Below are 12,728 nucleotides of genomic sequence, written 5' to 3'. Positions count from 1 at the left end.
CTATAGTTTTACTGAGTCATGCGACTACGGTAATATCGAAAAAAATTAATATTGCGGTATGACGTTATTTACAATACCGTTACATCCCTAGTAATTACTATTAGTTCATGATAGTTACTGATACTACATTTTGTAGTGTAATTCATTAATGAATAGTTGTAAATATGTAATACAATATAATGCTGGTTGCTAAACATTTCACTGTACAATAAATTACTACAGTATTATGAATGTTTTTGCTGTTATATAATATAATTTGTTTCTGTTTAGTACAGCATATTATTTGCAATAAATAATTGAACTGAACTATTATGCCGCATAAGATTCATTGAAAAGTTTTATTAAACACTAAAATATTATTGACTTGAATTTAGGTTGCTTTTAGTTAAAAATGAAAATTGCAAAAATAGCTTTGTTGTAGCTAAGCTACTTTTGCCTAGTAGCTTTTAGCTTAGCTTGCTATATTTCCCAGGGGGTAGCTTTTAGTGTAGTTAAGCATGTAAACATTTAACATAGAGTAGCTAATAGCTTAGCTCACTACATTTTTCAAGTAGCTCGCCCATCACTGTCAAAATGTATTGAGACGATCAAATCCATAAACCCTCCCAAAGCACCATGGATTTGGCATTTGATTGTGTTTGCTAATGCTTCTGTTGCTTGTTTATGTATCTTCTTTACATCTATTTGGCTGGGCTACTTCAGTGTGTGATTCTGCCTCCTATACATTCAACAGTAAAGACATGCCTAGCTGGAACGTTTCATCAAAGTTAATAAAAAGTTTATTCAATGCACATAAATGCAAAAAACTCTTATTGGTGAGTTGATTTTTAGCATGGTTTCTGGCCGTATGACACTAAATTGTTACTGAAGTATTTGATTGACTGTAAAATTGACGAATATGTAGTGAATGTGCAGCAAAGGGCAAAAAGTGACCACTAGATGGGGCTTGCTTGTTTTGAAGGCTTGATTTCAGAGAGAGGAGAGAGAGAGAAAGGAGTGTGGGATGGAGAGGAGCGTCTGCACATGGACTTGAGCAGTATGTGAAATGACTCTTCCTGTTTCTTGGTCTGCTGTAGCTAATATCTGTCTGAACACTTGACTGCCACTTCTTACCTTGCTTGAGTTCAATTTTGGGGGCTGCACTGCTCATTTGGATAATGAAGGAGGTTGTTTTGATGAGTGAACGGAACTGGATGTGGATGGCAGAGACATTTCATTAAAAATCCCAGAATCAGGTCAGTTTGCTTCAGCGCTTACTTGGCTGGCTGTTTACATTTTATAAAGCGAATGTGTCTGTAAAAGGAACTGTCTTGAATATTGAGCAGTTTCATTACAAACTAGAAGATGATTTGTGAACTGTTTGGAAACTTGAGCATGTTAGTGTCATTTGTTCCAACTCTGGTCCTCTATCATTCACTGGATATACAACCATCCACTATATTTCATCCCTTGTGCATTTAAAGGTGCAAGCTGATTAATGTAACGAATGAAACAAATGCTCAGCTCGAGCCTAGAAAGATTGTGATTTACTATCAGTCTTGATTCTGGGAATGTTTACCATTTCAGGTATGCTTCTTTTTTGAGGCTAAATCCTGAAACAATCCTCAGTTGTAGCAGAGCTTAAGCCAAGAAGCCCCTGTGAGGAATGGTGTTGTCTCTTTTATCCAGAGCATTGTTGCTCTGATGGCTTTATGGAGTTCAGTGATCAATGATCCGCCCACTACCTCTGTGTTCGCCCGCCAAGCAATCCCACATGGGCCTTGGAAATGCTGGACTCTGCCTTTTTCAGCTGGCCAGAACTGGTCCGCAGTACATTAAAGTGAGCCCAGTGCCTCGAACAATGACAGCACACATCCACAGAATGCGTTTGTCAGTACTTCAGCCTTTGGGTCAGCCTACAGAGGTCTGGCATGCTGCTCTACCTTTGCAAGTGCTTTGGTTGGTATGTGTGGAAAGTAAAACCAAAGAGATACGCACTTTATTGGGATCAAATCAAATTAGAAACAACCTAAGAAAAACGACTTAATTAGTTGTGGAAAGAAAGCAGACGAAATAGAAGCGTCTCAAAAACAGCACCTGGGTAAGTTGTAGCAAATTGGTTAAGCTTTAGCTCTGGGAGATTTTTGGTCTCCACAAGGAGCGAGCTACAAGTTATCCATCCGGTTAGTAGGCATTTATAACATTCCATCCATTTGACCTCTGTAGGGTTGCAGGGATGCTGGGCCGCCGGCAAGGACCACCCTAGATGCATGCAGACATCACAGGGTTATTATGTTTTTGGATCGTGGGCGAGACCTGAGCACCAAGAAAACCCACACCAACATAGTGAAAACAGGCTAACTTCACATAGAGGCTCTCATTGCTACAGGGGTTTAAACCGAGAACTTGTTCTTGTGAGACATTAGTGCCACAACTAGCCACCATGTTGGCTTTTATCATGTTTTATGCAGTAGTGCCATTCTCTTTGTATTAAATATTTGGGATGACACTAAATGTGGGTGTAAAACATCATGTTTACTTTCAACAACATTAAGAGGTAGTTTGGATATCGTTTTGTGGTGTAAATGCTTTACTCAGTGATTGAATTTGAGTGGCTACAAAAGACAAACTGACTGAAAACTTTATTATTATGGGATGTACTGCGAGAAAAAAGACATTAATTATTTGGCTTGATACCAACACAGATTGTGATTTAACTCATGGTTGACATCCACATTCTTCCAATGACTTAATTTCCTGCTCACTCATGAAATATTGACAACAGTGAACCGCGGAAGGGAGGTGAAATAAGAGGAAATGATCTCGGGGAATTCTGATCACGTTATCAAGTCAGGTCACTTTTGTTTATATAGGGCTTTATTCAGTGTTGATTGTGGCAAAGCTAGCTGAGGAGCAGAAAAAAGAATAAAGCATCAATTTAATAATTCAAATCCAACCAAGCAAGCCAGAGGAAGTGGAGGAAAAACCAGACAAACCAGGCTCAGTTTGGGTAACCAGTTCTTTTGCCAAACATAAAGATGCAGAGCTGCAGACTACAAACATCAACCAAGTATGCAGGCTAATACCATGTGGAAATGGTGATTTGTCTCAGCTGAACTCTTGTGATTGTATCACTAAAGAATGCTTGTTAATACCAGGTGGAACCAGGGCAAAGTTATGAACACTTGTTTGTACCTTTGCTTAGGGTTGGGTCGATAGACGATGCCGGAACACTCCGTATCCGGCACCTCTGAAATCTGATTCGGCACCTCATTTTACCGATTCCCCTTCTCAATCACCTTCCTCCCCTATTCGCTGTTCACTTTCACTTTCCTCTGCGACTTCCCAACCCTCTTCACTTTCTTCCGCGACTCCCCAACCCTCTTCACTTTTTTATTCCCGACTCCCCAACCCTCTTCACTTTCTTCAGTGACTCCCCAACCCTCTTCACTTTTTTATTCCCGACTCCCCAACCCTCTTCACTTTCTTCAGTGACTCCCTAACCCTCTTCACTTTCTTCCGCGACTCCCCAACCCTCTTCACTTTTTTATTCCCGACTCCCCAACCCTCTTCACTTTCTTCTGCGACTCCCCAACCCTCATCAATTTTTTATTCCCGACTCCCCAACCCTCTTCACTTTCTTCAGTGACTCCCCAACCCTCTTCACTTTTTTATTCCCGACTCCCCAACCCTCTTCACTTTCTTCTGCAACTCCCCAACCCTCTTCAATTTTTTATTCCCGACTCCCCAACCCTCTTCACTTTCTTCAGTGACTCCCCAACCCTCTTCACTTTTTTATTCCCGACTCCGCAACCCTCTTCACTTTCTTCAGCGACTCCCCAACCCTCTTCACTTTTTTATTCCCGACTCCCCAACCCTCTTCACTTTCTTTAGCGACTCCCCAACCCTCTTCACTTTCTTCAGCGACTCCCCAACCCTCTTCTTCAGCGACTCCCCAACCCTCTTCACTTTCTTCAGCGACTCCCCAACCCTCTTCACTTTTTTATTCCTGACTCCCCAACCCTCTTCACTTCCTTCAGCGACTCCCCAACCCTCTTCACTTTCTTCAGCGACTCCCCAACCCTCTTCATTTCTTCAGCGACTCCCCAACCCTCTTCACTTTCTTCAGCGACTCCCCAACCCTCTTCATTTCTTCAGCGACTCCCCAACCCTCTTCACTTTTTTATTCCCGACTCCCCAACCCTCTTCACTTTCTTCAGCGACTCCCCAACCCTCTTCACTTTTTTATTCTCGACTCCCCAACCCTCTTCACTTCCTTCAGCGACTCCCCAACCCAATTCACTTTCTTCAGCGACTCCCCAACCCTCTTCACTTTCTTCAGCGACTCCCCAACCCTCTTCACTTTCTTCAGCGACTCCCCAACCCTCTTCACTTTCTTCCGTGACTTCCCAACCCTCCTCACTTTCCTCTGCGACTCCCCAACCCTCCTCACTTTCTTGAGCAACTCTCCAACCTTCTTTGCTTTATTCTGCAACTCCCCAACCCTCCTCACTTTCTTCCACGACTCCCCAACCCTCCTCACTTTCTTCCATGACTCCCCCAACCCTCCTCACTTTCATTCGTGACTCCTCAACCCTCGTGACTTTCATCCGTAACGAGCAGTGCATGTTGGACAGTTTATTAAGGATGTACTGCTGGATAGCATCTCACGTTGCTAAACATGATATTTAATTAATCTCGTCTCTATCTAGCAACTCATCAGTCTTTTGAATCTATCAGGAAATGTGTCACAGCATCAGTACACTGCTTCAATCTTTTGCTTTCATGCTTGTACTTAGAAATTTTAGCAAAAACCACAGATACTGTTTAACATTAGACATTGTTTGATGCCAAATCGGTCGACATCGCCCAACCCTCCCTTTACTTGTATACCTACTTTGTATCTTTCTGGAATCTTCTACTTTTATGGCATGAGCTTAGATCTTGAGGATACTCTACTCCAACGTTTGATTCATGGAATTGTACCAATGACTAGTGCCAATTTATACTGTTATTTCTGGAAAGTTCGAGAAACATTTTCTTTTGATCCCGTCTTTAAGAAAAAATCTCTGTAGGTGTCTATGGTCTAACTTTATTTTAAGTTGTCTTAACTACTAGGTACTTGCATCAAAAAAGGGTGCAATGTGCTTATTGTGTTCATATTGTATTACACAACACTTCCGAGGCTGATACAGGGCATGTTAAAGACAGATTTGCTGCTATGGGTAGGTTTAGGGATGGGTTTAGGTGTAAGGGATGGGTCAATAGCGTCATTATAAATGTAATTAGAGAAATTACTTAAAGATGTAATTACATGCATATAATTAAAAAAGTAGAAGTTGTACAAAATGATTAATTTAAATGTTTGTCTATCGTAATAAAGGCTTCTTAACTTAAAGTGGGACCACATCTACTTTCATTTCCAGAAGCATTGTCTGTGGTCGTCTGCTTTCTGCTAGTAATGTAATTCTGTTATAGTTATTGCTGGTCATTAATCAGCAATAATATCAGATCTCAGAATCATTTGGAGATGGTGCGCGTCTCTGCCGATTCTCTGCAGATCATTCATTGCATATGAAAGCTCTTGATAGGAGTGATGGTGCAGGTATACTTTTGCCCCCTGACTCCCAGAGGCTTTCTAAACTGGGTTAGATCTGAAGAGGGAGATCCTCGAGTATTCATTTCCCGAGCCATCCAGTGTTGTTGGATGAGATATAAGTGTGCCAATCTTGACTAGATGGAAGTTGGGCTGGGTCTTCAAGAGCTTGTTTATGTTGAGAGGCTCTGGGTAATTGTGGTTTTTCTTTGCCTACACCCTTCATTCAGTCAAAACAAATGTAGAACTGCTTTTGAGACGGATCAGAGCAAAACATTCTTTATGACTAGAGTTTTTACTTTAAGAATCTTATACTTTTTTCCTTCAGCTTAGTCCCTTTATTCATTATGGGTCACCACAGAGGAATGAACTGCTAACTTATCCAACATATGTTTTACGCAGCAGATGCCATTTCAGCTGCTACCCAGTACTAGGAAACACTCATACACTCTCACATTTACATACACTTTGCAAACATTTTTATTGGCAATCTGGCAGGACCTTTCCTGCTGCTGAGCTACAAGATCTTGAATAATAAACATTAGTTTAGAGATGGGGCGACGCAGTGGCGCAGTAGGTAGTGCTGTCGCCTCACAGCAAGAAGGTCACTGGGTTGCTGGTTGCTTAATTTTATTATTAAATATTAAAATGATATAAATATCAACAGCAACACTCTTGAACAATACCTAGCTGATTCAGTCGTTGCCTAGCGACATAAAAAGCTCACTGCGCTTCATTTTTTCAAGTCAGCAAATAAAGCAGTGTGGTGCACCTTGCGTTTTTGGAAGTAAAGGCGTGTTCTGTGTGATCAGTCCCTTAGACTTCTCAGAAAGCAGTAAACATTTATTTCATTTGTATTTTATTTCTTTATTGTACTTATCTATGCTCGCAGATTGTTTATTATATTTTATGCAGATGCACTCCCCTACAGAACCCTAGCATTTGATCGTAAATGATTAAAGCCTGGTTTATTCTTCTGCGTCAAGTGATCGGCGTGACCCACGGCGCATGCAATGCGCGTAGCTGTGCATTCATACTTCTGCGCGCTGTTTCTGTTGCTCTGCAGTAACACTTCCGAATCGCTAGTTGACAGTGAGCTGTTTATGTTCCTCTAGGTCGAGTTTCTTCCCTGGTGTTTTGTTTTTTCTGAACGCTTCCGAAATGTACAAGTGGCTCAAACTCGCTCATTTTGAGGTGGGAACCGGCGAACGTGCAACAACTTTAACCATGAGGTAAACACAAAACAAAACTTTCCATCCGGAGCTCTTTCACCAGACTCCACACTTGTAAACAATTGCTCCATCGGGCTCGTGCGGCTCTTGGTCCCGCCCATGCTCGTCAGCGCTACCAAGCCGACCTATCACAGAGCTTGCACTACGCGTCATTGCGACGTGTAGTTACATTTTTTGAGCGGTGCACATTAGCGACGCCAACAGCCACGGCGTGGGCTATGCGTCCACGCGTAGGCCGCGCCGTATTATTCACGAACGCTTGATGCAGAAGTATAAATCAGCCTTAATTCTGTCCACAGAGATAATCAATTCGCAGTAAATATCACAGAAAAAGAAAAAATCAAAATGTCTGTTTTTTTTTTTAACCAATATCGTGCAGACGTAATGGAAATGCGGAATAAACTTGGACGTAGCAAACTTTACACCCATGTAGCCAATTGGCTGTCCCCTTCATGCTCGGCTTGTCTACTGTTGGTTTCTAGGTTGCCAATACTACAGAGAGCTGCTCTAAAAACTTGATGGAAAATCCCTTTTTTTTTTTTTTTTGCAAACTTTGAAAAGATTTGCTTCATGTTAGGAAGGAAACCAGGCATTTTCATATTGACTAATTTTTCAGTTTTGCGTTGAGGCTGGTGTCGATCATTCGAATTCATGTGGTTGTTTCTGCAAACACTGAACTCAACTCGCCTCATTGTTGACTGCTGGAGAAAGCAGAACTGTGAAGCGCGCTGGTCTAATTTTGAGGGGTTTTCCATCATCATCATCTGCGTCAGTACAGTAGAGCTGCGTGTGTATGTCAAGTGCTTTGTCCTATCTTTTTCTCTCAGATTCAGAGAACTGTTTGTTACATTGTCATATGAAGAGTTCCTTTTCTAGTCAGCTTTTTGTAATGGTCTCAGTTTTTTTTTGCAATCTCTGTGTTGCATCAGGTTTAAGGTCAGGTATCAGGTGTTGCATCAGCTTTGAAGAAGAAAAAAAGCAACTTTGGAAATGCTTTTACCACATTTGATCACAATCAGATCACGGAAGCTAGCAACCTTAGAAAATACTTCTTGAACTGTATTATTCATCTTTATCATTATATACATTATTATTATTATTATTAGGGACCGAGCACCAACAGTGTCTAGGCCAGGGGTCACCAACCCTGTTCCTGGAGAGCTACCTTCCTGCACATTTCAGTTGCAACCCTGACCAAACACACCTGTTTGTAATTATCAAGTGCTGCTTTAGGTACTATTAATTGGTTCAGGTGTGTTTGATCAGGGTTGGGACTGAATTCTGCAGGAGCGTAGCTCTCCAGGAACAGGGTTGATGACCCCACCCTGCTGAAAAATCCAGCTTAAACCAGCCTTGGCTGGTTGGCTGGTTTTAGCTGGTCAACCAGGCTGGTTTTTGAGGGGTTTTGGCCACTTCCAGGCTGGTTTCCAGCCATTTCCAGCCTGGTCTTAGCTGGTCAGGCTGGGAGATGACCAGCTAAAACCAGCTTGACCAGCCTAGCCAGGCTGGGAGCCCAGCCAAAACCAGTTATGTCCAGCTTAAACCAGGCTTTTTCATTTTCCAGCTAAGACCAGGCTGGAAATGGCTGGAAACCAGCCTGGAAATGGCCAAAACCCCTCTAAAACCAGCCTGGTTGACCAGCTAAAACCAGCCAACCAGCCTAGGCTGGTTTAAGCTGGATTTTTCAGCAGGGCAGGTCTAGGCCCTATTGGAATTGCTCAGTTTCTTCTTGTTCTTCTTTAGAATTGATAGTCTAAATATGCTTGAAAACTTAAAAACCTTTGTATGCACTAGACGTGGTGAAAATATACGTTTGTTATGGGCTTCAGATGTGGCACAATGGCTCGACAGCGCCACCTATGCACTTTTGAAGGAGTGGCCCCCTAGCTACGTTTCACGTACGAAAATTTGACGCACACTCATCAAACAAACCTACAAATGCCTACAAAAAGGCTCTTGGAGCGAAATCTCAAACCCAACAGGATGTCAGAAATGTTTTTCTAAGTTATATGCTTTGTTATTATTATTATTATTATTATTAGTTAATTTTTTTTTCATTAATTCAAGAGCAAATAAATAGTTCTAATATACACATAAATTTTACACATAAAAAACATGTTTCCCTCTGTCAAAACAATGGACATGGAGAGACCACTGTTTCACTGTAGGATGGTCTGGAGTGGGAGCTCTGAGGGCTGAATGTTATAGTAGGAAAAAAGCCATTATGTATGAGGGATTTGCATGTGTGATTGTCTCACAGATGGACTGTAACGGCCACAGTAGATGCCGAGAGTGAGATCTCACACTTGCATGTTGAATAAAACTGATCCACAGCTTGTCTACTTCGCGATGTTGCTGGTCAGCGACGACCAAAAAGCGTTCAGATTGATTTATGCTTTGCCAGTTGGAGTCTCTTGAGGACATTTGCAAGGATTTATGGATATCTAATGTCTTGTGCCGAGTTCATACTGCATGATTTTCAAAGTAGTCGTGTCACAGATGTTTCCACACTGCATTTGGGCTAGCGTTTTGTCGCTGCTTTGTTTACACTGCAACATGGATCGGCGACAGGGGTTTTCACACTGCATGACTTCACAATAGGCCGACAACTTCGTCCAAACAAACTAAAAACACAGTATATCTTTTGTTATTAACTACATCATAAGACAGGCCTTTAATGGGGTAGAAAATGCACATATTTGCTCACCTGGGTTTGAAGGGAATCAGCAATTTCTCCTCAACTTTTTTCTTTTTTTACCCGGTTGTAATATTGCTCACATGACTGATGCTCCTGCCAAATTTACATGAGTTTTTCCTCCAATTCTTGAGTCCAGATAGACTGAAAATGAGCGCTTTTAACTCCTCCCCCATCCTCCCCGCTGGCCTGCAGATACCCACACTAGTGGATTCTGCTCCCGCATTTGCTGTAGGCGATCGACGTTGTTATTTTCAACCAGAACACATTCCTCAAGGCATGATTTGAATCACTGACAGCACCAGATATTTAGCATAGCAAATATCTCACGGGCATCGGCGACTCATCTTTGATAGTTCACACTTTGTGATTGTTACTCGCGTAAACGAGCACCGATTTGTCAGTGATTTCAGGCATTTGTCAGCGAAAATCAAAATCCGAGCCAAAATCATAATCAAAATCCGAGCTAAAATCATACAGTTTGAACTCGGCATTGTGGTCACTCATATGGTTTTGGAGCTTTGGGTTTTTTTTTTTTTTTTTACTCCTGAGCTAATTACGGAGTACCCGTGGGGTTTTAAAAGCATTGAAAAAGTCTGATTTGATAATCTCCAATTAAAGCCTTAATAGCCTTGAATTTGGTATACAAAGTCTTGGATTTTGTTACAAAGGTCTTATTTTATTGATTTATTTTTGACTTTCCTAGGATTGAGTTCATACTGCAACAAAATTAACTGTTACTATTGTAGGCTAATTAAAAATTCATGCAGCATAGCGTTGAGTACTCCTCGCCCTCCACGTCATAGCAGAAAGCGCGAAAGTGTGCGCACCCGTCACTGATTACTAAGGCCCAGTTTACACTAGTGCGTTTCAGTTTTAAAACGGCGTTTTAGATCAAAAACGATCCGCGTCCACACTATCGTTTCACCTAGCGTTTCTGAACATATCTCTGTCCACACTACATCACCAAAAACGTATATCACTTGACCATTCGCGCACTCTGGGCATGCGCATTCTAGTATAAACAGATAGCATGTGTCTCGCTCTGCATTTGGTTATTGTTAGTCAACAAACGCCGGTTGAACAATGAACGCAATGGCAAAGAAAGCAAGAGAGGTATTTTTGTGGACAGACGACGAGGTCTAGTTGTTACTTAACGTAACAAATGAATAACTGCACAATGGCGCCTAAAACAGACAATAGTGCAAACAACGCTCACATTTCTGTGCCCATGTTCTTGTTTATAGTGAAGGCTGGTCTGCTGTCTTCCGGTAGCGTTAAAGCCATGTGTTATAGTCATGTGATAGTGGCTTGACGAATAAGGGAAGGATAATCAGATAGCGACCGATCCGGTAGCGAATCTCAGCAGCCCCGCCTCCGTTTTCAGATGTCTCCGTTTTCCCCCCATCCACACTGAGACAGTTTTTTCAGAATGAAAACGGCATCTCCAGAATTTTCAAAACGCTACGTTTTCGGTGCTCGAAAACTCCGGCGTAGTGTGGACGGATGCCGTAACCGTAGCAAAACTTATTCGTTTTCAAACTAAAACGCATTAGTGTAAACGAGGTCTAAGTGAGGTACAGAACAAGATAGTCGCTATAGCCCAGTTTGTCGGCTAAAATGGGAAAGTGTCGTTTCGATCTGCTGTGGCCAAGGAATCCGAATTAAGTTTGGGCCAAGCCTGTGCCAGGAAATGACCGCGATGCCTACTGCTGTTGGTGCCGGAAAACTTTTAAGCCAATGACGATGTATATCCTTATAACTAAAGAACTGACTGACCAAGTTTGTAGTCATGTTTGACCTAAAGTTGGACCTTTATTTGCTACTGGGTGGATGACCACGCTGTTGCGTATGTATAAATATAACTGATAATTGAAATAAAATAGCCCACTTGTACATAAGTATTTTCTAGGGATCAAAAATTAAACAGATTTGACATTTTACCCTTATACTTCTCTCAGAATGGGTACGAGATGGCATTGAATTTCATTTGAAATACTAATATAAAGGTCTTAAAAAGCCTTGAATTTCATTTGGCGGATCCCGGAGGTACCCTGTAATTATGAGTATTGGAATGTGACAAATAGTGAAACATTGATGACTAATGTGTCCGTTTGTAATCTTTATTAATAATTTTCCTCATTCCCTGATGCCTCTTTGGTTTAGATTTGAAGGAAATATAGTTTGTTAAAGGGACAGTTCACTCGAATATGAAAGTGGTTTTTAAACTTTTATGAGTTTCCTTATTCTGGTAAACACACATACTGAAGAATGTTGGGAAAAAAGCAGTCTTGAAATCCATAATAGGAACAAAAACTGCTGTTTTTTTTTCAGCATTCTTCAGTATGTCTTCCTTTTTATTCAATTGACATTTATGTCCGTTTTAAGATGTTTGACAGACAGTAAATAATTATTTTTTCTGTATTTTTTCCTCAGTGCCCGACGACCTCACGCCAGAGGAGCAAAAAGAGCTGGAAAACATCCGGCGCCGAAAGCAGGAGCTGCTGGACGACATTCAGGTAATGGAGAGCTAAAGTGAATCATTCCTTCAGATCCAGACAACTCGGTGTGTCGTTTAAAAATGGGATTTAAAAACCTTTCGAAAGTATAATCATTAATAATCATTTTTGTTGAACTTTTTTTTTTATCTGAAATTTTATTTGTTGCTTTTTAAACAGAGCAGCATTTTCAGACATTTTCACAATATTTCACATTATATGTATTTTTTACTTTTGCAGAAAGTCGTTTTCTTTTTAGTTTGGCTGGAAAAAAGCAGTTTTTATATTTCATTTAAGGTCAATATTTTTTTATCCCCTTTAAGAAAATATATATTTTTCCATTGTCTACAGCCAAACTAACTTAATTTGCCCAGTTATCCTAATTAAGCCCTTAAACTGCACTTGTATCTTGCAAAATAACTAATAAAATATTATGTACTGTCTCTTACACTCAACGGCCACTTTATTGGGTACACCTTACTAGTACCGGGTTGGAACCGATTTTGCCTTCAGAACTGCTTTAATCCTTCGTGGCGTAGATTCAACAAGGTACTGGAAAATTCCTCAGAGGATTTGGTTCATATTGACATGATAGCATGACGCAGTTGCTGCAGATTTGTCGGCTGCACATCCATATTGTGAATCTTCCGTTCCACCACATCCCAAAGGACTCTGTTGGATTGAGATCTGGTAACTGTGGAGGCCATTTGAGTACAGTGAACTCATTG

The 12,728-nt window shown here is 41.1% G+C and overlaps 1 protein-coding gene across 5 annotated transcripts in view; it reads left to right on the top strand.

The window, feature by feature from the left end:
* cyth1a (cytohesin 1a) overlaps positions 1-12,728 on the top strand; it is a 113,456-nt gene that overhangs the window by 63,281 nt on the left and 37,447 nt on the right. For 4 of the 5 annotated variants that reach the window (NM_214682.2, XM_068215811.2, XM_017353253.4 and 1 more), the window contains 1 exon segment: positions 11,939-12,021. In NM_214682.2, the coding sequence (NP_999847.1) occupies positions 11,939-12,021 (83 nt within the window). 5 annotated transcript variants of the gene reach the window in all.

This window comes from Danio rerio, chromosome 3, assembly GCF_049306965.1.
Source record: "Danio rerio strain Tuebingen ecotype United States chromosome 3, GRCz12tu, whole genome shotgun sequence".
Lineage (NCBI taxonomy): Eukaryota > Metazoa > Chordata > Actinopteri > Cypriniformes > Danionidae > Danio > Danio rerio.
This window is presented reverse-complemented; position numbering and strand designations above follow the sequence as displayed.